This window comes from Perca fluviatilis, chromosome 19 (genome assembly GCF_010015445.1).
Source record: "Perca fluviatilis chromosome 19, GENO_Pfluv_1.0, whole genome shotgun sequence".
Classification (NCBI taxonomy): Eukaryota; Metazoa; Chordata; class Actinopteri; order Perciformes; family Percidae; genus Perca; species Perca fluviatilis.
Genome location: NC_053130.1, coordinates 33414509 through 33441888, shown reverse-complemented (window position 1 = coordinate 33441888; position 27380 = coordinate 33414509). Strand labels below are relative to the sequence as shown.

The following is a 27380-nucleotide window of genomic DNA, read 5'->3' as shown; positions in this document are numbered from 1 at the left end:
TTTAAGAAGGCGAAGCACTGCTACTGCTGCTACTTGGGCAGCACCTCTCCCCCTTGGGTGAGCAACTGGAACAGTGACAGGACGTCATCCCTCGCGAAGTCATGGCAACCAAATAAACAACAGGGCGAGTACTACTTCACTCAATAAGTGATAAACAGCGACAAAAGCCACGACACGAAATCTGCACTCACGCGGGTCCCGTGAAATTTGACAGCTACAGTTTATTGGAAAATAGCATTGTGGTCACTGACTTTGATGAATTTACTGTTTAGAAGACCCCAGATGAGACAAGAAGCTAATGTTAGCTAATGCTGCGGTGACGGCCCCTCGGCCTCTGACTCCGGTTGCAGGAGAACGCTGTATTCCTCCGACACGCAATAGTGACATTACGGTTTTAAAACCATTTTCCAGGTTAGTGGGGGTGCATAACGCTCAAAACCAACATGAAAAACGTAGCTAGTAATGGCCACTCAGCGTTTAGTTTTGTTGTTAACTGTGTGTGTAAAATGAGCGCCGACGTTAAATCACCCTACGGTACCGTCTATTTGCTGGATGGTTTCAAGGTAACGGTCGGCAGCTAACATTAGCAGATAAGCCCATACACTGATGTCTATACAAATCACAACATGTAAATAGGAAAATGTTGGTGTTATTTTGTCACTCATTGGGAGCAGTCGGCTAGATGGAGCCGGTTACCTCCAGGATCTGTGCTAAACTAGGCTAGATGGAGCCGGTTACCTCCAGGATCTGTGCTAAGCTAGGCTAGATGGAGCCGGTTACCTCCAGGATCTGTGCTAAACTAGGCTAGATGGAGCCGGTTACCTCCAGGATCTGTGCTAAGCTAGGCTAGATGGAGCCGGTTACCTCCAGGATCTGTGCTAAGCTAGGCTAGTGGTGGGGGCGTCAGAGAGAGTTACGACACGCACGGAGATGAGAAGGGTATGCATGGACTTATCTAACTCTGGGGAATACAGTGAATAAGACAAAGTCCCAATAAGTCGGCGTGTTTCTTTAAGCATTCATTAAGATATCTGACTGTAAACTGTCTGCTCACCTCTGTGTATTTGTAGTCACTGTTAGTGGCCAGAAACACTTTGGCTACTTCATTCATGCGACTGAGGAGAAGAGGAAGCTTCGGCTTGGTGGAGGAAAGACAGAATCAACCATGCAGAAAAACTGAACAGCAAAAAGGTGAGACTGAGCTCAAATGTGTTGTTTAACTACTATGGAGTAATACAGAACTTTTCATTCCAACTATACAGTCCAGGTATATACAGTGGTTGGTGTGCATTTATAAGCAGAGCTTATTATGCTTACTTACATCCTTTACCACATACTTCTCCAGGTTTTCAACAGTTTTTTCTTTTAAGGACCCCTGTGAAAATAAATAACAGTGGACTGATGACTGCGACTGGACCGAGTGCAGGAGATGACTTACTGGGAACAGGTTTCATGTGGATAAGCAAATTATCCTACCTTTAAATGAACCCAGTCCACGCTGTCTCGGACATCCTGGAACATGCTCTTATAGGACATGAAAAGGTCGCCGTCTTTGAAGCCAGCGTCACAACTACAGAGACAGTTCAAATCAGGTCAGCATGAGATTCTGCGTAACGGAATTCTGAGGACACAGCGTTTTCCCCAGAACCACGTTCTTGTTCAGACAGAGAAGCTTCTAAAGGAGCTTTGAGAGCATCACGGGATACTGAAATTCCACTGAAACTCTGAACATGATAGACATTAAAGCGGCTCTTATTCAGAATGTCACTCATGATTCCAACAAGCTTCACTTCCCAGAGACAGCCAGTATTCAGTATGTAGCAGTGAGTATGCAGTACCTTGTGTATCTGGAGCAGTTACTGAAGAAATCAACCAGGCAAGCAAAGAGGTAGGTTTCTAAGGAGAAATCAGAAATAAGAGTGACTGCAGACCTGAATACAGTCTGGCATAGCGCGTGTGTGTGTGTGTCTATATATATATATATATATATATATATATATATTTCAGTTGGACTTAAATCCACCAAATAATTCGTTGATAATAATTTGTACTTTTTACTAGCTCCACCTTCTCCAAAATACATTCTTACTTTTCTGTATTCCAAATGATTGCAAAAGGAAATTACTTTACGGGTTTTCGATAAATTAAGCAATTTAAATGCCTTTGGGCTCTGGCAACATGGCGTCATTATTTTATTATGCATTTATTTTATTGCCAGATCAAAAATGATGCCGAAAGCCTAATGGTAAAAAATGGCAGCCCTAATAATGCTCAGCTGACGCATCTTGAATACATTAAATCAAAGTCATTTTTATATATTATATAACTATATATGTTTTATATTTTAAATGTAACAGTGTGCTCAGCGTGTGACACCACTGGATCCATGGTGAAACGTTGTTTCCTCTCACTATATACAGTGTATATGGTTGAAATGACAATAAAACTGACTTGACTTACATACCTCAAAATCTTACATTGATGACTTTATTGCGTTTTAATACTTAATTCTAAGATTACTAAAGGTTGTGTTGTAGTCATGTTTTTTTTCCTTACCAGGCAGGTTGAAGAGTGTGTTGAGGATATAGAAGCGGTCCGTGTCTCCACGCTGAATGAACTTGTTGGGGTACAGCTCTCTGATGTCAGGTCTGTGCAGAGTGAACACAGATACAAACAGAAAGAACCAGGAGACATGACTTATTATACGTACAACACAGAGTTCAGTTTTTGCACGACATTGCGTTTTCTATTAGCTCCCTCTGCAGTGGGCAGAAATCACTTGTCACCGCTGTGCTTGTTGCATGCATGTGCTATAAGAACATGACATACCAACAACGCGTTTACGATTCATTTAAAGAATAGTGCTGTAGGTGGAATGGAGGAAGATTTTTTTTTTTTTTTTTTTTTTTAAAGAGATGTGGTAGAGTATGTTTACAGCTCAGTGGGAGTAGTGGACCTCACCCCCTCAAGAAGTTGAATCCGTGTACACACACCAGGATGTTCCCATATGCATCCACTTTAAGCAGGTTGCCATACATCGCATCAAACACCAGACCTCTGAGAAGAATGGAGACAGGCGAGTGAAGACAGACAGTCAGAGACAGAAAGCACAAAGCGCATTTGACTGATTTAAAAAAAGAAAAGAAAAAAAAGGCAAGGCTTTGTGAACCAGCCTGGTGGGGAAGGAGGGGTCGTAGACAAAGTTGAGCAGCTCTTGTGGATAGCCAATGGACACCAGGCGCTCCACCGTCAAGTCGAAGCCCAGCGACTCATACTCAGGAGATTTATACACTAGACAGACAGACAGGGAGAAAGACAGGCTCATGTGCACAACACGCAAATCACTCTGACACCCTCCCTCCCCCCACAACAACTCTATACAGAGAGGTTATCTGTACCACGCAGCAATGTCTTCCATATAAAACATTTCCTTTCTAAAGCAATCTTTAGTGTTTACAACTTTCACATCTGCTTGGAAGTGCAGTTGTAATCGCAGATTCTTTAAAGGTCCAGTGTGTAACGTGTTTAGTTGTTCATTATCAAAATCTGTGTTGCCCGTTCACAAACTTGTCCTTTTTCATGAATATTTACCTCCACCATCAATTCCAAGTATTCCTATTGGCTTACAATTTTACATTTGCATGAACTGGGGTAGACGCTCCATATTCATGCTCCATCTTGAAATACGTTAGCCGGTAAGGGACATACAGGACATACTGCTTTGCCTTTTGTATTTTCGCTGTCACATGATGAACTCACAGGTGCTGCTAACGGGTATCTAGGCTTTTTGAAGCGTGAAGGCTACCGTAGATGTAATACATACCTTGAACTGCGTGGCGCGAGAGAGTTGATTGAGATATGTGATCTCAACGCTACATGGGAGAATTTCCTACACATTGGACCTTTAAAGCTAGACAGAGTGATGCATTAAAATACATGTTGGAGATTGGAAAAATGACTTCTCCGATCATTTGTTAGCTCATAAATACAGCTGACTCATGTATCAGATGTGCTAAAGCTGTCCACAAACACATAACCTCTGAAAACTAGTTCTTCGTTCCTGAGGCATAAAATGGTTTGATATACAGATGAGGAATATTGACGAATAATGATGAATGCAAAAACTGGTATCGGCTAACCCTCGTTTCCACCCCAGCCCCCTCCTCCTATCGTGGTATGTGGAATTACTATTTTGACTGTCCCCGGGCCAGGAATATCTTAAACACAGCTGGACAGGAGCCGCTTGGGTTACAGTGGGTGACTGTCCCCCGTAAGAACCCAGTCATTTTAAACTCCTGCAGACTTGCAACTTTGCAACAAAATTTTAATAAAAAAAAAAAAAAAAGACTTGCTTTGGAGGATTGTTCTCTGCCATTCAGACAAGTCAGACAAAGCCGGATTTTGAGAATAGTTCAAAAGTTAGTTAGTAACTAGGGATGCACCGAATATTCGGCCACCGAAAAATTTTCGGCCAAAATACTTTTATCACCGAAACAATACGGCCGAAAATGTGCTCTTAGAGTCTGTCAGCACACGTTTCAGTGAGATCTATTCGGATCCTCTGCACTTCATCGCGACTGTACTTGATCCGCGTTATAAAGGCCATTACTTGGATGCGGAAATAAAGCAGGGCGCACGAGAAATGATCCAGGCCGCGATGGATGCGGAGAACCCGCGTGGAGACGGAGACGGAGCGCGCACGGAGCAGCGGCCAGCGCAGGAGATCAGAGCGCAGAAACAAAGACTGGTCTCTCTGCACCAGACGAGGGGCATGCACCCTCGTTGTCGGATATCTTCAGTGAAATCCTGCAAGAAAGTGCCTCAAATAATAATAAATAATAAATAATAAATACAACAATAATAGGTAAGCTATTCTGTTCTTAGGCTACTATATACTGTATGTGACTATCAGATTGTAGCCATATTTCTGCTAGATATTTTTTTAATTAAACTTTAATATTAATTTATATAATTGCAGTGCCTTGATTTTAGTAAAGTTAGTACACAGTCATAGCCATAAATGCAATGGTACTAATAATTGGCTTAATTTCTTTCGGTGTTTCGGTTTCGGTTTTCGGTCTTGGTTTCCTCTTTTTTCGGTTTTCGGTTTCGGCCAAGAATTTTCATTTCGGTGCATCACTATTAGTAACAAATAGTTAAAAGTAATAAAATAAAGAAATTGCTTCTTTTAAAAAAAAAAAAACTCTTATCACAAAGACTAACAATAATCAAATTAAGGAAATTTCTATGAAGTTTGAATTTTAATTATTATAAAGAATGTAATATGAATATTCCAGTTTTTGTCGTATTTACATTATATTTTTTTGTGTTTAGTTTGACTTATTTTATTTGTATTGACTACTTTTATGTAAATCTATTTGTTTGGTTATCTGTTCTTCAGTGAGTACATTTTCATGCACACCAATATTCCACTATTATTCCGAACAACACAATATTCTGAATCACGTAAACAGCATATTACGGTTGGATATTTGGAATAAGGCCTTAGGCCAGTTACACACTGCCTGTGTGGCGTGAGCGTGGCGTTTCTGTTGCGTGTCAGCTGCGTGGATTTTTCTGTCTTTACACACCAGAAACGTGTCTGACGCAGTGCTGCTGCTGCTAGCCTTGTCTGGACACATGGATGTTATCCCAATGATAAAATGAAATACCATGTTAAACATAAATATATACTGATTTGATTACAGCAAAGACAACGTCGGCAATATTGACGGCAAAATAGACTACAGAATATTTCCTTCTGTATTGACAGGTGCAATATTAGAAAATCTTTAAAAAAATTAAAATTACATTTATATCTGCATTTATATCAAAACCTTGAGATTTTCAAACATCAACATGTCATTTATTAATATGTATTTGTGTCTAAACGACATATAAACATCTTTTCCTATTCTATTTTGCCTGGAAACGCTTCCAACACGCTAGCGTGTTGCATGAAAAATAGGCGTCGGTCCTATTTCTAGCATGCACGCGTGTCACGCAGGCAGTGTGTAAGCTCTAACCTGTTAACATGGGAGCTGAAATATAAATGGACACGCCACACAGCTGACATGCTCGCGCGACGCTTCCAGTGTGCTTCCGGCTCGTCAGACACCGCCTACCAAGAGCCTGGGTCTGTCCGAGGTTTCTTCCCAAGAGGGAGTTTTTCCTCGCCACTGTCGCACTGCTTGCTCTTGAGGGAATTACTGGAACTGTTGGAATTGTTGGGGCTTTGTAAATTATAGAGTGTGGTCTAGACCTACTCTATCTGTAAAGTGTCTCGAGATAACTTATGTTATGATTTGATACTATAAATAAAATTGAATTGAAAAATTTAATTGAATTGAATTGAAATTGTAACCGGCCTTATGTGAATATAGCATTTTCCGATTAAGACATGGGATATTCCGGGCTTATAAGCATTCTTTGGACACGTCAGGGTTTTTAGCGCAGTTTACGGCTTCTTGCCCGTTTACGGCTTATGGTCAGCTTCTCAAACCAACCAGCCAATAGTTTGCAAGGCTCAAGACCAGACAAGAGGGAGAAACACAGCTACTTTTAAACATGATCAAAGACTTGGATATCAACAGGTTTTTGGATATGAGCACACATTGCTACGCCGACCTTTTCAAGAAGCTGGTTGAAGGAATGAAAGAGGGACGCTGTGTTCACACGCTCCAACAAGTCCTCCACCGCTGGAAAACTTTGAAAAAAAATCATATTTTGCACGACTACATGTAAACGGGAATATTAGTGGAATATTCACTTTCATTAGCCATGGAAACAGCTTAGTCAGAATATCGTCTTTTTCAGAATTAGGGCAAGAAGTGGAATATTATGTGCACGTAAACAGAGTCAGTGATTCACAAGTTCTTGTGTTGCATTATGGTCCCAACCTGTGAGCTTAAAATTTTAATTTAAGAAAACACAGAAAAGAAAGAGTTGCAGACAACATGTAACACTAAATTCCTAACAATTGTGAAGCCTTATGAAAAAGTCTAGCAGGCCAGATCTGGCCCCAGGGCTGGTAGTTTGAAACCCCTGCTATAAGGAAAGCTTTGTGCTTCCTACAGTCCTATGTACAGGGTTTCAGCAGGTTTCAGCAAATCAAATTTAAGATTTTTCAAGACCTTTTAAAAGACCATTATGAATGATATTTAAGACCTTTCTCACAACATCAACTAAGCCCTAAATTCTGTTTTTTTTCAAGCCAAATATCGCTAAACTTGCACTTCCCCATAACTGGAGAATAAAATCTGTTTTATGTCTGTGGTACAATCCGAAAGAGACTTGTGCCAATAACACAAAAGCTGATTGGCTGCAATATAAGTAACATGTTGGTCTCATTTGTGGTCGTAATACAGCAAAATTATATTTGGACGAGCGAAAGAAAGAACTACAACACCACGGAATAAAAACAATTAGCATTAGAGGTAGCGTTACATGGACGTAGGAAAATAAAGACCCGGTTAAAATTATTTAAGAGCTAGAACACAATACTTCAGTGAATTTAAGACTTTTTAAGGCTTAACATTTTGATTTTTCGAAATTTTTGACTTTTTAAGACCCCGTGGAAACCCCGTATGTAGTGTTGCTGGCAAGTTACAAACACCAAATGGATAGAAACACATTAGATGATAGACCGTTTGGTGTTGGTAACTTTAAAAAGGCTCAGTTTAGTCAGGTTGGTCGTTTTGGTTGTGGTTTTAGATTGAGGCTCAGTTCCTCACAACAGTGGTTCCAAATTGGAACCACTGTTACAAATTTGGCAAGTACTATTCCAGTTTAACCAGTTAAGTTTTTTGTTTTTTATTTATTCATTTTACTACAATTTTACTCTGAAAAAAATGCACGAGTTCTGAAAACATATTGCCAGCGGAGAGTATGTGAGGACTTAAAGAATCAAATAGGCCTGAAGAGTTGCGATGTACTGTGTCCTGTATTCACTAAAGGGTATCAGTGAGACAATCCGTGCCAGGACATTCAGAGTGTACATGCAGCTGGTGTAGGCTCTACAACTACACTTTGACCCTTTATGCGTTTATCAAGGCTGATACCACAAGGCTCAGACTGCACTCACCCGCCAGAGTGTAATCCATATCAAAACCAAAACACTTGATCTTCTCCATGGCCAAGCTTCGGTTGACAAACACTCTGAAAAGGGGGAGAAAAAAAAAAGTATGGTCAATAAACGCATGACAGCTGGCAGTTCACACATTAAATGCTGCACTGCATAGGCTTCATACAGCACACTTCTAACTTATAGTGAATAGTAGGCGAGTCAGTCTGGTGGAACATTTTAGAGCTACAGGAGAAAAAAAAAAAACTAAAGAGCAGCATTGACTGAGCGACACTTCCTTGAGGTCAGGTTTTGATGGCATGGCAGACTGTGTTTGAGTAAGACTACCATGAGTCACTTCAATAAAACACAACAACCACAACACCAACAGACATGCAATCCTACCAGTTATTTATAGTGATCAGTACATTTGAAATCAAAACCTCTTATGCCTGCCAATAGCCTACTGTTACCCTTCAAATGGTGAGCTCACGGGATTTCTGGTGATTATGTTGACTGATTGCATTTAAAACACTATACGTCTATAGGGCTGGGCGATACGGAGAAAATCAAATATCACGATATTTTTGACCAAATACCTTGATATCGATACCGCAACGATATTGTAGTGTTGACTATTGGTGCTTTCACAAAATATTTACCCAATGAGATTTATGATAAATAATCATCAGTAATGTAGATATAATGACTAAGTGGGTAAAGGCAAATAATAGAACAGTTACAACAGTCTGGTAAGTTCAGAAAATGACATCACTTTACTGTAATGCAGCCTTTAAAACCAGGAAAAGACACCACTTATGTCATATTACGATATCCAAAATCTAAGACAATATCTAGTCTCATATCACGATATCGATATAATATCGATATATTGCCCAGCTCTACACGTCTAAGTTGTTCATATTTTTAGAGCCCAAGGAATTCAATTAAATTAAATTTTATTATAGTGTCAAATCCCAACAGGAGTTATCTCAGGACACTTTCCAGATAGAGTGGGTCTAGATCACACCCTAATTTACAGAGACCCAACAATTCCCCCAAGAGCTGGCATTTGGCGCGACAGGGAAGAGGAAAAATGTCAATGTAAGACATCGTACAGAAAATGTCATCAAGGTACCAATTACACATTTTTATTAGTGTAGATTCTCTGTGTCCCCCCCACATTCACTGCTGTCTCTGTTTTTAGACGAGCACCAGAATCTTTCTCATTCGTTGCCACCAAATAATATGCTATACACAGTATAAAAATCAACAAAATGATCATTTAAATATTAAAATATACACTCTGTTGACACTGTATTAGGTAGGGCTGCACGATATGAGGAAAATATGCGATAACGTTGCTGAACATAGCGATAAAGATATTACTACCGATAAATTAACAGATACTAAAGTGTACTCAGTTCTGCATTTCTGCTGCTTTCAGTGTTCTGCTTTAGTACAACAATTTGCTTGTTGATTTTAAAACAAATGAAAGGAAATCATTTCCAACATTTTTATTACACAAATTGAACATTGAATTGAAAATGCACCACTAAAAAAAGTGCAGTTTTCTACTGATATGTTCTGTCAACTAACACACCTTTCTATCTGTTCAGATAGAAAGGTGCTTATTCAACTGTCTGCTCATTTTGGAGGCTGTAGTTTGTACAGCTGTTTAACTGTACTGAATTGTACTGAGAGGTGTTTCTGATACCCTTTTTGATAAATAGAATTGAGAATGTTTGACATTGTTTGATGAATGACTTAAAGTGCTCATATTATGCTCATTTTCAGGTTCATAATTGTATTTAAAGGTTATATCAGAATAGTCTTACATGGTTTAATTTTCAGAAAACACCATGTTTTTGTTGTACTGCACATTGCTGCAGCTCCTCTTTTCACCCTGTGTGTTGAGCTCTCTGTTTTAGCTACAGAGTGAGACATCTCACTTCTGTTCCATCTTTGTTGGGAGTCGCACATGCTCAGTAGCTAGGTAAGGACTACTAGCCAGTCAGAAGCAGAGTATGAGGGCGTGCTACGCTAGCAGCTAGGCGAGCATTATAACGTGTGTTACAAAGTGACCACGTCTGTCTCTGAAGTAAAGGCTGGACTACAATAGAGCTGTTTGGAGCAGTTTGTGAACAGTGTTTTCTGTTGGAGATGGTAAGTCCCTTTGGGGGGGGACTTTGGGCTTTTTCACTTTGTAAACCTATAACGTGCACAAAAAAAGATATATAACACAATAAAGGAAAGGGAAAACGCCAAAAAGCATAATATGAGCACTTTAAATGATTGATCAATTACTAGATTAGTAATTCAGTCTTTATGCTATAAACAAAGTCTAGCTCCTAAAACATATCCAGCCCTAACCACGTGACCTTAACTATCATTTTATACATTTTATACATTTTAAGTCTATGAGGCAACCTGCAGACATTTTCCATTCCCTGTTTTCATCTTCATCCGTTTGAAGTTTATAGAATTGCTTCTCAGCAGTGACTCACTGACAGTAAAACTCTCACTAGGAGCAGCTCACAGGAAACAGCCATGTCTGGTTGCTCATGCAGAAATACAGATTATAATGCAAACATATAATCTGTGAGTCTGCTCAGACTGCACACTGGCCTTGAGTTTTCTATTTAGAATGGATGAGAGATGAAGTAAGGGATGAAGATTAAATGAAAGATGCAGGAAGAAGGGGAATGCAACAGAAAGAGCTCACAGTAAAAAAATCACAATGACCACCAACTGCTGCGATACCCAACTCACAATCAGTGTCAGTATGGATGGAGTTCTATGAGAGTTGAATGCAGAATCAATTCACATCATGGACATCAAAACGGAATTTAGTCAGTATTCGCAGTTTGTTCCAACAATAAAAGGATGGCATACCTTGTTGCAGGATGGTTTTGGGCCAGATCCCTTGGAAAGCTTTGTAATAGAGAATACATTACATGTAGTATTACCACTGAACTCATGGCTGCGGGCATTAGCACTGATGTAATGCTACATGGCTTTGGTTTACTGTTTATCAGCCAATAATCAATATTCTATTGGAACTGCCTCCAGTACCTGCTATTAGGGGTGGCACGGTTCATGAAAAAACATCCGAACTGTTCGGTTCGCTTGTCTCAGTTCGGAGCGTGTGTGGGTTGCACGGTTTGACGCATGCGCAATGTGCGCAATCTAATTTCTGTTATTATTTTGAAACAATTAAAACATGAGGCCCTGCTTCTGTTCTCCTGTACTTACTATCTTATTTGCATGTAAACAACAAGCTAGCCTATGCTATGCTGTTCTGTTTGTAAGTACTCAAACAAGGCATGTGGGGTGGAATATAAAAAGGTTTTTATTATATTATTTACAATAAACAGTTTTTTCTTAATGACTATTATTTATTTACATAAATATTACATGTCTTTCCTTTTTTTTGGGGGGGTGGGGTTATTTGGGGTCGACATCCACACCAGGACTGCTGCAGTCATTTCTCATGTCCTCTAAAATACCCCATACGTTCCCAATACTTACTAAAAGTATAAGCATAGACTGTAAAAAAAATAATGGTTTGAAAATAGAAGTTTCTATACATGTCTATGGAAAATGAATGTACTTCTCATCTTATTTATTACCTCAGTAAACATTTTCATAATGAGTTTATCGCCTCAATTGGTAGTATCAAGTCTTCTTCAATACAGCATGATGTTCATTTGGTAAATTATTATGCATGCTTTAGGGCGTGGCCACACGCTGACCGGTCAATCAGGACCGAGGCTAAGCAATGCTAACCATGGCACCGTGGACATTAATATAGACCTGAACTTGTTTTGGGTGTGTAGCTACCACTGCCGTACATGCAGATGAGTAAATCTACCCGCTGGTAAATCTCCGCTGGATGACTCGCTTCAGAAGGGTTGAATATCTGCAACTTTCACCCTTTAGTGTTTAGCTTAGCACAGCGCCATCGCAACCCTAAACGACACTGGCTCGGCCGCGTCATCCTCCCCGGCTCCACCCTCTTGTCAACAGTAGCCACGTCGGGTTTAAAAAAAAAAAAAAGATGGCGATGGCCAATTTGCCAAACTCGAGGCTTCTACAAACTACTGGAATGGGTGACTTTACTGATGCTACATCCATTATTACAGTTTATGAGTGCAGTCATTTCTCCTTTACTCTAAAAGTACCAATTGTTACTCCCTTGTTCCACTCTTCCTACATTTAAAAAAGGTCCAATATGCAAAACTGAAATAATCAGTAAACAATAGTTGAAGCTGTACTGCTTTAAAGGTTTCAGTCAGACGCTGACTTCCAGTGAGTGAATCCTTCCAGTATTAGCACACAGCTGACTATAGTGAAAGCCTGAAAGCTGTGTATTGTCTTGTCAAGCCTCTTCTTCACAAGGAGATGATTAAAACCAAAAAGGATCCAAACCCTTTTCTTCATTGAAGATGGGGCCAGTTATATTACTATTAATACACTATGGGCGCTCACTCACAAGCTTTTTAATTGACGTAGCAGTTTTGGTGAGGACAAACTGTAACTTTATTAGCATACTGGAATAGATTTGTGACTGTAGTTAGTAGTAGAGGATACATTTCTCCAATCTTTATTTCTGCCAAAAAATATTAGTTGAATTGATTGCTTTTGCTCTGGCTTGTAGTGGAAGTAATTTGGACTGGGTTATTTGGACTTTTTTTAATCGATGCAAAACAGGATACATTCAACAACAGTATTAACACAACATGATATCATGATTTCGAGTAAACATACACGCCCACTTTCTTAAGCCAAGTGGCGTGTTATCTGCACACATTTTGAGCCATGTGTATGTCTACGCTGTATACAGCGGACGTAAACATACACGCCACTTTTTAAAGCCAAGCCAAGAATTTTGAGCGGCGTATACAGCGGACGGGTCGGGTTTATGAAAAGAAGAACCAGTTGGGTTTAGGAAAAGAATAAAGCTACTGTTGGGTTTAGGAAAAGAACAACGGCGTCTCATCTCAGCTCCAGTGACTGCCCAGTGGACAGAGCACGAGAGAGCCGAGAAAGTCAACAACGTTACTGCTGCAGATGGCTGATTTCCCAAACTACGGAGCAAAATCACAGAACACCGAGTGTTAATCGCGCTTTAAAAAATGTGTAGCGTTAACTCGTTAATTTCGACAACCCTACTCATAACTAATAAACTGGTTGATCGCCTCATTGCAGTCAGCAGAGAGTTCCTTTTTAACTGGCACCCCAATAATGTATATCATAACACATGGAGCTGTTGTAACTTGACCTCGCATAGTCCAGTCTGCCCCAAATGTCACATGCTGGATACGAGTCCAGGCCTGACAACATGCCCATATTGAGTCATAAGCTGTGTTTCATCAGTAGTGCCACTTCCCCTCAGTCCTTGATATTACGTAACATCATACGTTGCAGTATAACTTGTATAAAAAGGTGCTATACAAATATTATTTATAAAATGTATTCTTATTATTATGGTTTTCAACAAATCATCCGAAAGGGTTAGTGTTATAATAATTAAATTCAATATAAAATTGATTTTTTTTTTTTTTAAACTCTGCACTTCTTTTTAAAAAGAAGCAGAAACTATTGTTTTTGCTGAACTCTAGTGGTGTAACGTCTCCCCGTGCTGCAGTGATGTACCATTAAACTCAGGGTGATCACTGTCGGGTGTGGTTACAGTTGCAACGAGGTGTGCTTAACATGTTTTTTCCATTTCATTCCATTTTCACAGAGAGGCGAACAGACTTGAAACATGCACAAGCAGAAAGAAATACTGCTTTCCAGCCTGGTATTAAGTTACTCTTTAAGTACTGCTGGAAATAATATGGATATTTAAATTGTTGTGAGACTCGGTTAGGTTTTAACATGTCTAGATGTGTATCAGATTTCAAGAGATTTCAGGGAAGAAAAAATGTTTCTGTTGCACTGTTCTTTTAGGTGTACATTTTACCTTGGCAATTTTTAAACTTTTTAAAAGGGAAAATTAAACTGATATTCCAGTCAGTGATCAGCAGCCGTTTGGTCCACCAGAGACTGTTGATTGACAAAGAAAATGCTGCATAGTGATGGCCGAAGAAGAGTTAGCTTTAGCCTAACGTGAGCCTTCCTTTCTTCCCGTCTTTGTTTGTGGTCTCAACCTGCCCTGCGAGCACTTCGGGTCATCGGTGCCGGGTTGGTAGCCCCAGTCAGTGTTGTAGTACGCGTCTGCACATGCTCTGTAAGGATATAACTGCCCCTCCCCACTACGCTGCAGTGGTTTTTGACCGTGAATAGAAGTGAGCGGTTGGAAGCAATGGCGCCAAAAACAACAGCAACAACATAAGCTTTAAACCTTTGAGGAGACTACTGTCAAGAGGAGCCATTCCTGGATGGGGAGGAGAAGATTTTCCAAGTTGTGATTTTTACCAGGTCAACCAGAAGAACCGGAAGATAAAAACCTTACTCTGGCCAGTTTTATGTTGGCAGAGTGCCACCTACTGTACCAGTGGTAGAGTTACAATCTGCATTCGTCCCATTCTTCCCTGCTTACGTATACAGGGAGAACTGACATAATCCGGTTATTTACTTAATTAGTGGCAAGACCATACCTTGGTCACTGCTGTGATATGTAAAAGCACACACTGGTGTAGCCAATAGCCTTTGTGTGTGGAACAGGATTTGTCTAGGTTTAAGACTTCAGGAGTACTGTTTGCTGCAGTCTGACTAACACGTACCTGTGGTGAACTTCCCGTCGATACTTTTTCATGGCCACACCGTCCATGTTGGCCGGTAGGTCGGCATAGTTCTGCAGCCGGTCACTCCATGAAGTCGTCATCTTGAACTGCAAAAACACACAAAGACACAAGCTGCTCACTAAAGCCAGAACACACTACTGTAGGGCTGTGCAATTAATCAAAATGTAATCGCGATTACGATTTTGGCTCCCAGTGATCACAAAAACAGAATAATCGAGAAAAACAATTATTTAGCGCATTACGTTTTGCAGGTAAACTCTGATTTTCTCTTGTGTTCCGAATGAAAAAATAAAGTTTAAATAGGAAAAATATTAAAGGCAAACTTCACAGTTGTATGTGTTTTCTTTTACTGTTGATTTAACGTTTTTTAAGTTTAATAAATGGAACCTCTTTCCAGAAGTCAACAAGTAATCGTGTTAAATTGTCAATATTGACCAAAATAAATCATGATTATATTATTTTCCATAATTGAGCAGCCCTAGAAAACACACACACACACACACACACACACACACACACACACACACACACACACACACACACACACACACACACAGCTTGTGAGACTCTATTCTTAATTTAAGTAAGATTAGTGTGTTAAATAGTGACAATGACTATAGATTGTACCCAGTCTACTCACAGGGAGTGACCCGATGATATTATATCCTGAGGATTAACAGGACAACAATATTTCCCATCTGAACTATAAGTAAAAAATTTAACTTTACACTTTTTAACTGTAGCAAAAAAAAAAACAACAACAGCACATTCCTTCTGGTCATGCAACAAACTTTATTAATATTGGAAAAGTATTTTTACTGTTTCTCTAAAGCTTTTGGAAAAAGCTTGGAAGCTAACCCTGTTGCAGTGATTTTGAAAGCTACAAGTCTCTTATCTCTTCACGAAAAGAAGCCTATTGAATATGGGATGGTGATTGCAAAGAAATAGATTTTACGCGTGTGGAAAATGGACTCTGCCTACAAATGACTTGTGGTTGGGATGGGAGACATGCTAACACCCTACATTTGGAGAGTGATATACTAGAACTAACCCTAACCCTAACCCAGTCTTCTTCCACCAAAAAAATGTGATGACACTAACGTTAATTATTGGAATATAACGTTACTATAAACCCATGCTACTAATTGACCCTGCCGGTTTAACACAGATATATGTATCAGTCGGTCGTTTTACATACAGGGCCATATTATATTATTATATCACACACAAGCCAGATTTGTAAACAGAGGTTGGAATAACACTGACGCCCCCTCCAAACAAGAGCAGAAACGTAGAGGCTAGGCTAAAGTTAGCTCGCTGTCCCGTAAACAAGGTAGTGGAACTTGCAAAGCTAACATTAGCGAACCAATAAGTGACTGGTCCGTTATGTTTCAGCTGGACGGTGAACACTTAGCAGCTAACAAATGAAAACTGCTAAATAATAATTGTGTGCCACGTTTAAAACAGCACATTAATAGGTAACTGTGGCGGCTGTCTCCATTTGTGTTCAAACACGGTTTACTACAGACTGTAAGATTTAAAAACAATGTCGACAAAGGCACAACAACACTACTTACCAACACTACTGCCGCCTTCTTCTTCTTCTTCTTCTTCTTCTTCTTCTTCTTCTTCTTCTTCTTCTACTGGAGAATTGCAGCCGGAAGGAGCATTATCGCCACCAGCTGTAAAGTTACAGTTACACTTCTGTCTTTGTCATCAGTCTTGTGTGTCTAAAAAGGAAACAGGCTTTTTTATGGCTTTTGAGCATTCTCAAAAGAAGCACAGCGATCACACTGAAGGGTGGACTAACATGGGAGAACCACCTCCTGTTAGTGCTCATGAAATTCAGACTTGGCCTCTCCAACAAGGACTTAGCATACCGATTCGGCCTTACCTTCTCCACTGTTTCCAAAATTGTAAGGGAGTGGGTACCCCTGCTGTCCTCCGTCCTAAAACCACTAGTAATTTGGCCCAGTAAGGAAGCAGTGAGAGCAAACTTTATTACAAACACCAGAACACAATCAAATATTTAATTGGCATAACACCTGAAGGCTCTATATCCTTTCTGTCAGATGGGTGGGGTGGTCGAGCCTCAGACAAACTAATAACATTAGTATATTAGTATAAAATAACTTTTTAAACAACTTTGACAATGGCGATGTCATACTTGGCGAGTGTGGGAGCAACTTTAAGAATCCCTAGTTTCACTAAGGGTAAGTCACAGTTGTCTGGTTCGTGCGTTGACACGTCCCGACAGTTATCGAGGGTTCGTATACATGTAGAACGTGTAACTGGTCAGCTGAAGAATTTTCAAATATTGAACAGCGTCATGCCAATAAGCCAGGTTGACATGCTGGATCACATTGTCACCATTTGTGCAGGTCTCACAAATCTGGGATTTGAGGTCTGTGGTCCCCTGGAAATAGACAGCAGCATTAGTATGTATATATATATATATATATATATATATATATATATATATATATATATATATATATATATACATATATACATATATATATATATGTAAAAAAAATTTAAAAAAAATTGTCCTGACCCCTAGTTTAAGAACCACTGCTTTGTTGTGATCAAACGGACCGACAACTTGAATATAGCGTACAATACAATGAATGTAAAAACAAGTGTTAAAAATGTATAACTATGTGTGATGTATGAATAATTAATGCAATTTGTAATGATATTTGTAATATGATGTTATGTAACAAACAAAATGAAAGTAATGAATATGTATTTAACAATGATGTATGACTTGAGGTGACTTTTTTGGGGCGTCATGTGCAGTACAGTATCCACCTAGGCTAATATTTATGTCTTTACATCCACACTTCCAATTTTTGGTCTGTCTGACAACGTTCACACATTTGTAGTGGAACTGTTGGCAACAGTCTTTGCATGTGATCATTTTGCAAAAACTGGGTCTTTTGCAACGAGGACAGCTGACCTCTTCAGCCAACTGGGGGGTCTTGGTGGCAGCAGACCAGCTCGGGAAGGAGGTGGTTCCATGAAGAACACTTCACCCTTTGAAAGGGCTTCTTCAAGGAAGTGGCCATCTCACCATATCCAGCTGGTGATGCTATTGTTCTTTGTCCACACCATGAAATCGCACATATTCAATTGGCAAACATTTGCAGTTAAACCTGTGAGTAGTATGAGTGGTTATGGCGCAGCTCATAATATTCATCCAGGCAGAGCATCAGCTTCAGACCCCTGTAGTCCCTCTCTGTGTTTGTATGGACATTTGATCTCTAGTAAACCTGTTCCACAGCATTCGCAGGAGAATACCCCATCAGGAGAAGCAGCCAGATATGGCTTGTCTGCTTTCACGGTTAGCCCCACTCCTTTTAGGTTGAAATTTGTATGTGTCTTCCTCATTTCTGTTTCGTAACACTGACGTGCAGTATCTTCCATTTTCCTGCCCCACACGACAGCTGGTACAGTGAGCTCTTTGGCGTCATACTGCATTACATGTTTGTCCACACTTTTAACTGAATACTGCTTACATCTAACAACCCTGTTAAAAGTACTTCCAGTTATACGTCCTACTCTGTGTATGTTCCATGTTGTGCACTTTGCCTGCTCTTTAGTAACATCCTGTAGATGTTCCAGTTTAGTAATTGTGCATCTTCCTCTCATTTTGTCAAAGCTAACTTCACACTTAACTTTTAGGTCAGCATACATAGCTGTCAGAGGTTCAGGGAGTTCTATGGTGCTAAAACAGTATCATAAGTATTTGTAACTTGTGAAACACAATGCACAAATAAATGCAGAGGGATCCGTATCTGTAAGGGCAATGCACAAATAAATGCAGAGGGATCCGTATCTGTAAGGCCAATGCACAAATAAATGCAGAGGGATCCGTATCTATAAAGGTGTATCTGTGTCCGTGACTCTTATTTGTAATTCGTATTTCATCATTTGTAAAAGAACTTAGTATTTTTTCAATGTAAATATACGTGTAAATCTCCTTTTTCATGTGTGGGTACTTTTGAGACTGTTTTTTCGCGCCGTTTGTGGTCAGAAGATATTCGTAACTCAGGTGACAATCCCAGCACTCTCCAATAGATGGCGGTAATGCAACTCTTATGGATTCCAACCGCTGTTAAAATAAATGAAAGCTGTGAAGAAGCCTAGCTACACTGTTCGCAAAATCTACTTGATGTTGTTAATATATGTCAATGGATGTTCCTCCAGGTAAGTTGACATTATTAGGACTTTGTCGTCAGATAAATTACATTCATGTTTTCAGCATCATTGTTGCAGTGCATTTACAATACGCTTTGTGTTGTTATGGCGGCAGTGACAGTTCGCTACTTTTTAGAGTGTGCTAACATTCACGTTCTTGTACAGCTTAATCAGCGATGTTAACTTAGCTAGCTAGCTAGTTAAAGTCAGGCTTGTAACATGGGCTTGCTTGGTCTTTGTATGGCAGTCTGAAATATTATTAAGCGCTAAGTTATGTTAGTGTTGCTATTATTTAGTACAGTTGATCATATTGTGTTTTATGTTTCACGTTTACTCCCGTTTATCCATTGCTGTTAACAGGGTGGCCAAGTGTGTGCTGGTAGCTAGCTGACGTGACAGTTATTAAGTATGATACAGTTAGTCGGTCAGTTGGATTGTAGTTGTGAGCAGTACCTTTTCTTCAGAGTGTGCGTAAATGAAAATAGTAAGTATAGGCTATCTGCTGCATCGTGATATTGTATTTCTTCGTTAAACCAGCTGTTATTTCTGCTATTTGATGTGGATTTACCATATATAAACTTTTGTGATTGAGTACAATAAGAAGTAAGTGGTGTTACATATTGTTTTCTGTACCGCTATCAAGGCTTATCTAGCGAGGCTTTGCTAGATTTTCAAAATAAAAGCATCCAGCCGTTTTGTTGTTGGAGGCTTTAAAGCATATCATTCATAACATGAAATGTTGTCTATGTTAGCAGTAACTTAACAGATGGGCGGAAATGTCTGAGAATCCCATATAATAAGCGGTTGAATTGGAGTTTGAGATATATAGCCATATTCCGACTATTGTTTATATTATGTTTGGTAATGTTATTACTGCTTAAGGTGGAATGAGTGTATACAAACAGTATGTTTCCTTTATTCATTTGTATTATGTTTCTCTCTTTATAGGAAGCACACACTGTCAAACTCAAACAAGAAAAAGGAAGAAATAAACAGAATTAAAGCTGCGAGCAGCGATGGACAGGCCCTCGCGCCTCTGCGCGCGTCGGGGTTTCCAGCGGACGCCGCTCCTTGCGACCGTGCATTCGCGCGGCACTCGGACGCCGCAAATCGTCACCAATTAAAAGGGAACTCCCCGCCGAGTTCAACGATACCTCACACAAGACTCTACGTCATACGGTTCATTAGCTGTGAAAAGAGGCGTGGCTAAAGCATAGGGGGCGGGTCAAACCATCACCAATTAAAAAGGAAGTCTCTGCTGAGTTCATTGATACCTCACACAAGGGTCTATCTTAAAAAGTTCAAATTGTATGAAAGGGGGCGGGGCTTAAGCATAGGGGGCGGGGCAAACCATAACCAATTAAAAAGGAAGTCTCTGCTGAGTTCAATGACACCTCACACGAGACTCTACCTTAAACGGTTCAAATGTTATGAAAGGGGGCGTGGCCTGAGTAAGTGGGCGTGGTCATATTATAGGGGGCGGCTCAGTATCACATGTAGACCACACATTCTAAGTTTCATGTAAATCGGATGATGTTTGTCATATAAGGCAGATTTCCTGTGGCGCGGGGGCGCTGACCAAAGTCAATTTTGGCCTGTAGGTGTCCTCAGGCCTGGACCCTTGTCCATCCGTGACAAATTTCGGGCAGATACGACAACGTATACACTCAAGTTACAACAACTTCTTTGGTCATCGCTAAACACTCAAAATGGCGCCACGCCAACCGCCCGACAAAAGTTTTTCTTTAATAACTTTTCATCGTTAAGGTGTTGGGATGGTACAGACCAAGTTTGAAGTCCATCGGATGAAATCTCTAGGAGGAGTTTGTTAAAGTATAGCACCTTGACTTTTAGGCCTACTTCCTGTTGCCACTAGGGGGCGCTATGACTTTAAGTAAATATCGGCCTTTATTTGTCCTCAGGGTTGGACTCTTATGAATCCTGAAAAGTTTTGAGGTAATCGGACAACGATAACCCGAGTTACACCCACTTCCTGTTTCGCGGCGAACGCACAAATGGCCACGCCACGGCCATCGTCCTATGACGAAAAGTTTTTCTTTGAACAACTTTTCATCTTTAATATCTTAAGATGGCACAGACCGAGTTTGAAGTTGATCGGATGAAATCTCTAGGAGGAGTTCGTTAAAGTACGACATGTGGAAATGGCCAAAATCGCACTAATTTCGAACTTTGAAATCAAAATGGCGGACTTCCTGTTGGGTTTAGGGTATGTCTCTAATGAAGTTTTTTGTACGTCTTGACATGTTACATATGTGTACCAAGTTTCGTGAGTCTACGTTAAACGCACTGCAGGGGCTCAATTTTCTTAACTTTCTAGGGGGCGCTAGCGAGCCATTTTTGTGCGCCTATTCCCAAAACCCTTAAAATACGTACATTTTCACCAGACTTGATGCGACCGCCAAATTTGGTGAGTTTTTGTATATTTTAAGCCCCTCAAAAAGCCAATTCATTTGACGGGAAAATAATAGAAGAAAGAAAGAAAGAAAGAATAATTCCTTCAGTTTCAATAGGGCCTTCGCCGCTGTCGGCGCTCGGGCCCTAATAAGAACCATCTCTCAGCTCTTCATTTCAAACTCTGGAATATTTGCCTTAAGTGGTGTTCTGGCTGACATACCTGAGTGAACCTGGTGATAAACCCAGAACTAGCACCTTCACAACACTGCTCCTTTATTCAAGACCAAATGTATGTGCAGTTGTACATCGTGATAAAAAATGATAGCCTAGTTCAATCTAACACTGATCTGACTGACCACTGATGAGGTGTACTTGGACCCACCAGACTCTCCTCAAAGTATGAGATGAGAAACCATCAGGAGGAAGTTATTGCTCCACAGGTGTCATACTTCTCAACTGCTCAGTAACTAAAGTATCAACTGCTACTGTAAGGACTGTACTGTCCATAGACATTGATCAGGCTGTGTGAAAGGGACTCTTGTTTCACAAAGTAACTAATCAAATTTCACTTGAAGTTTTTATCCGTCCATTATATTTATGCTGTGAAATGTTTTTCAAGCTGCAGATTAGATTTATACCCTTTATACCCTTTTAATATTGTCATCTGTCAAAACAATAAAGTATATAACTGTTAAATGTTTTGTGCTGCTTACTGTCACTATTACCTGTCTTAAAGGATTACATTTATATAGTCAGGATGTTAAAAGGACTTAGTGTTTGACCCTTCTACATGCATTAAATCAGACATCACCTGTTTAAACGTCTTTGTGAAAAAAACATGTTATATAACACTTAAGGAGCCTTACTACTGAACTTAAAAATGACCAAACCCTGCATAGAAATAAAGCACTTTATTCATAGTCAATGAAATGTAAATATAAAGTGTGTATACATAATGCACAGAGTAGCAGATAACAGTCCAGATCATGTCCTCACCCAGATTAAAGGGTTTATTTTCTACTGAGGATGTGTCAGCTGGTAATGTAGGCTCTCAGGTCACAGAAGTCATCCTGTGGATACTGAATCTGTCCTGATGCTGCTGTGTTGTCTTCAGACCATCATCACTTGGCAGAAGTATGGCACCTGTCCCACAATACCTTCATACTGTGAGGAGAGTCTTGTGGGTCCAGGTAAACCTCATCAAACAGGTGTCCAGGACAGCATCTGATCAGTCAGATCTGTAAAACATGGCAGATTTAGTGATTAAATGTTGCTATCCCAGTGTGTTGCAATTACTGTACTAATAACATGATTACAATATGTCGAGCAAATGTTAAATTTAAATTCTTTATAGTTTAACTTACAACATCATCGATTGATTCCTTAGATCATCTAGTTTCATATGATAGGTCTACCAAATATATTCACTAGCTTTCAAACTGGACCCACTAACAGATTAAGCAGCGCTTAATATTTCAGACTTCAAATTCCTGACTTTAACGAGCTAGTTAAGTTAGCATCGCTAGTTGCCTTTAGCACACTCTAAAAAGAAGCAAACTTCCACCATAACAACACAAATGAAATTGTAAATGCACTGCAACAATGATGCTGAAAACATAAATGTAATTTATCTGACGACAAAGTCCTAATAATATCAACCTACCTGGAGGAACATCAAGTAGATTCTATTATGTCTATGGTGCCAACCGTCTCTCTGAAACATTTAACAAGGCTTCTTCATGTGGTTTAAGAGCAGTTGGCATCCATAAGTGTTGCATTACTGCCATCTAGTGGAGAGTGCTGGGATTGTCACCTGAGTTACGAATATCTTCTGACCACAAACAGCGCGGAAAAACAGTCTCAAAAGTACCCACATACGTAGAAGGAGATTTGCACGTATATTTACATTGAAAAATACTAAGTTCTTTTACAAATGATGAAATATGAGTTACAAATAAGAGTCACAGACACAGATACACCTTTATAGATACAAATAGCTCTGCATTTATTTGTGCATTGCCCTTACAGATACAGATCCCTCTGCATTTATTTGTGCATTGCCCTTACAGATACAGATCCCTCTGCATTTATTTGTGCATTGTGTTTCACAAGTTACAAATACTTATGATACTGTTTTAGCACCATAGAGTTCATATTCGGTTTCAGAGGCTGTATCTGTGTCAGAGTCCATGTCGGTGTTGATGGCTGTAAACAAAGCAGCATCTGGGAATATTGTTTTCAGAGCCTGAAGATCATCGGATTTATTTGCTGTGTGTAGGAACAGATTTGTATATTTTCAATAGAAAGGCAGTATATTTAATACAACTTTTTCAGTGAACTTTTTACTACGGTTTGTATGTATTTTTGTATTATGAAAATGCAACACCATCATTGTATTCATAATTTATTTACATGCAGGCCTATCTGTTGTTTTATCTGCTCATTGAAATTATACATGTTGCAAGTAATTCCAAATCTAGGCAAATGGAAGAGTGGGACAGAAGGAGGAAGTTGTGTTATATTCTTTCTATTCATAATGTTTGCGCCTCTAGGATGCAGATGGCTCAGTGTGTAGCCTACCTGGAACGTTTTGGAGTGTTGGTACACAACGAGATTGGGGTAACTCGGTTAGATGCCTTTTTGGACGGCTAAAGTTAATCATTTTTAGTTTCTGTGGCTCAACTTTTGACCGGGACATATCCTTCCACTGATTGGGCTTGGACGTGCAGGCAACCTCCTCCTCAGTAGCATTTTTCCGTCCTGACAGTTCAACTTGGCACATGATGGCAGCAGCATGACTACAACAAGAGACGAGGCTGGAGTGATAGACAGGGTAATGTGAGTAAAAGGAGAAATATCATACATTATTTTTGTGTGATTGCAGATACATTTTGATAGGTAGACGTACCCTGCCATGCATTTGCAGTTAGCCGTGAGGATGTACCCAAGGGCCTTGTGGACATACACCCAGGCATCATACAGCTTGGCTTTAATGCCTTGCCTTTGACTAGGGAGCACACCTGACCTCAACACGCAAAAATCAGGTGCAGCATCAAAGTATTTGACAAGCTGGACATGACCACATAGCACGTAGTTGTATGCATCAAGGGATTTGTATGCTCTAATCCTTTCTCTAGTATACACACTTGGTGTCTGAATTAGATAGTTGTATATATCAGGCCATTCAATTGCTGGCCATTTCTTGTCATCCAAAATCCACAGATCGTCCTGTATAGCGTAGGGATCTGGCAAGATCCATTGCTGAGAGTACGTTTTTTAATATAATCAGCACGGTCGGAGGTGCTAAGGCTTCCCACATAATCTATGGTCAAATCTTTGATATACAGTACAGTATTTTGTGTATGTGTGCAGTCATGAAATGTGGCAGGTCGTAAAGTAACGTAAATAAGCGTAACGTAACTTTAATATAAAAGCAAATTCGGGCTGTCCAGTAGATGCTGCACTGCTAACATGGCTATTACATTACTAGCCTAACATGATAATTATAGCCATACATATATCAAAATTAAAGACAGACAAACAGATCCAACTAAAATCATGTTTTATCGAGTCAGCAGTTATATACAAACAATAAGGGAAGCTTCAATACTTAGGGTTGTTGCAGTAGCGGACCAGCTCACCAATCTGGCTTTCTGCCCCTGGTATGCGCACGCACCCTGTAATGTTTGTACACAGGAAGACATGCTTCAAAATGAATTTCCAGATTTTTTAAAGGTCCATGTGTTTAATCCCTTTACGTTCCAATTCGTTCCCTAATTATGGAATGCCGTTTTATTCAATATTCAATAAATGAATAAATACATAAATAAATGAATAAATACATGAATACATAAATACATAAATACATTAATAAATAAATATGCCTTTGAAATACATCATGAAATAAATAAATGAGGCAATAAATACATAAATAATTAAATATTTGTATACAAATGAATCAATTAGTTAAATAAATACAGCCCACAGTCACCTATTCTGGGGTAACTAGACCACCAACTACTGCTCAACTGACAGAGCACCACGCCCGGCAGCTCGCGGTGCTGTGTACCCAGCCCACAGTCACCTATTCTGGGGTAACTAGACCACCAACTACTGCTTAACTGACAGAGCACCACGCCCGGCAGCTCGTGGTGCTCTGTACCCAGCCTACAGTTACCTATTCTGGGGTAACTAGACCACCAACTACTGCTTAACTGACAGAGCAACGCGGTTGACGAAGACACCAACTCACTGACAGAGCACCCGCCCGGCTGCGTGGTGCTCTGTACTAACCACAGTCACCTATTCTGGGGTAACTAGACCACCAACTACTGCTCAACTGACAGACACGCCACGCGCTCAGTGTTGTATTGCCCAACAGTCACCTATTCTGGGGTAACTAGACCACCAACTACTGCTTAACTGACAGAGCACCACGCCCGGCAGCTCGTGGTGCTCTGTACCCAGCCTACAGTCACCTATTCTGTGGTAACTGAACCACCAACTAAACGACTGCTGTGCAAGAAGGAAACAAGATGAATGTGGACAGAAACATCCACATACTGTAGCGGAGTGGCAATCGGGATAGGGAGGACTTTTCCCGGTGGGCCGGTAGTGTTTTGATGCCGCGAAGGCCGGTCTGATAATAGTTATACTTTGCAAGTTCTTAGCAACACCATCCGGCGGCCTGGTGTGCGGCCGCTACCCGCTGATCACACTTTGCAGCCTCTGCTCAACCCATACACTGCTGCTGGGTACACAGCACCGCGAGCTGCCGGTGGTGAATTAATGTGAGAGATAACCACGCCCCCTGATTTGCATATAAGAAGTGGAAATAAATAGAGAGGGAAATAAATAAATGTGGCATTAGGAAATAAAAGTCCACGGAAATAAATAAATGTGGACTTATGAAAAAAAAGTCTCTTGAAATAAATAAATGTGGACTTATGAAAAAAAAGTACCATGAAATAATTAAAAGTAAAACCTTTTAATATATTTATTTAACTAATGGTTTCATTTGTATACGAATATTTACATTTATTTAATTACTTATGTATTTATTGCCTCATTTATTTCATGATGTACTTCAAAGGCATATTTATTTATTCATGTATTTATGTATTTATTCATTTATTTAATATTGAATAAAACGGCATTCCATACCTAATAACTGTCTTTGGTTTGTCTATTGAGAACATACAAAAATGATGATCCACAGTCTGATATATTGCACATATTACAGTGTTAAATGTGATGAGATCAAATAGTTCAGTTTGTTCCAGTCTTCCCAATAATCCACACCCTTCCTTCTGACTTTTTTTTGGATACAAACGCTTCCTTTAAAGATCCCATATTATGCTCATTTTCAGGTTCAGTAGGAAATTGGAATTTCCACGTTCCAAGACAGAAATTTCACCTGGAAGGCCGCCTAAAGTCAGATTCCCGACCCGGAAAGTCAGAGAACCTCACAGTGCACCGACCTCAAAATCCAAGATGGCGGGGGGGGAAGCAACGCTACCAAGCCACGGACGAGCGATGTACGTCACCGCAACATTTTTCGAGAGGTGCATGTCAGGCTACGGCGTAGGGTCCGGCGTAGGTTCGTGTTTCCATGTAGCTACATACGTAGCAACGGCGTAGATTTTACGTAGAAGTATAAAACAAGCTGAAGCCTGATGCCACCACTGATAGGGGCATCAGTAACACTTTGCCTAAATAGCGACCTTTTCTAGTTCTGTGCTGTTGGCACTTCAAATCTGATGCCTGTGGTGCACTGTAAAAGCATCAATTGAGGCGCATCAAATGAAGCGCCTCAATTATCACTTTCAGTTTGGGCCTTTTTGTATCATTTAATCAGTACTGTCTAACTTCTATCTGTGGACATTTTGCATGCACCCTAATGCATTGTTATCAACTGCTATTGCTAACAATGGCTAACCTGGATAGAG

The 27380-nt window shown here is 40.0% G+C and overlaps 1 protein-coding gene and 1 long non-coding RNA gene across 4 annotated transcripts in view; both read right to left on the bottom strand.

The window, feature by feature from the left end:
- nt5c2a (5'-nucleotidase, cytosolic IIa) overlaps window positions 1-16538 on the bottom strand; it is a 39259-nt gene extending 22721 nt beyond the window's left edge. Inside the window, exons 1-11 of one of the 3 annotated variants that reach the window (XM_039783340.1) lie at window positions 16392-16538; window positions 14794-14900; window positions 10958-10996; window positions 8084-8157; window positions 3174-3291; window positions 2962-3057; window positions 2557-2648; window positions 1839-1896; window positions 1477-1570; window positions 1322-1375; window positions 1055-1138 (exon numbers count right to left, since the gene is read on the bottom strand). In XM_039783340.1, the coding sequence (XP_039639274.1) occupies window positions 1055-1138; window positions 1322-1375; window positions 1477-1570; window positions 1839-1896; window positions 2557-2648; window positions 2962-3057; window positions 3174-3291; window positions 8084-8157; window positions 10958-10996; window positions 14794-14894 (810 nt within the window). In that variant the 5' untranslated portion in view covers window positions 14895-14900; window positions 16392-16538. Of the gene's footprint in view, window positions 1-1054; window positions 1139-1321; window positions 1376-1476; window positions 1571-1838; window positions 1897-2556; window positions 2649-2961; window positions 3058-3173; window positions 3292-8083; window positions 8158-10957; window positions 10997-14793; window positions 14901-16391 lie in introns of those variants that run through there. The other 2 variants (XM_039783341.1, XM_039783342.1) reach the window with 2 other exon arrangements.
- A 5790-nt stretch (window positions 16539-22328) lies between these two features.
- LOC120548204 lies at window positions 22329-23192 on the bottom strand. Its single transcript, XR_005637152.1, has 2 exons — window positions 23096-23192; window positions 22329-22670 (listed from the first exon to the last, which is right to left on the bottom strand). It is a non-coding gene; the product is annotated as an uncharacterized LOC120548204 (long non-coding RNA).
- Between the last annotated feature and the right edge of the window lie 4188 nt (window positions 23193-27380).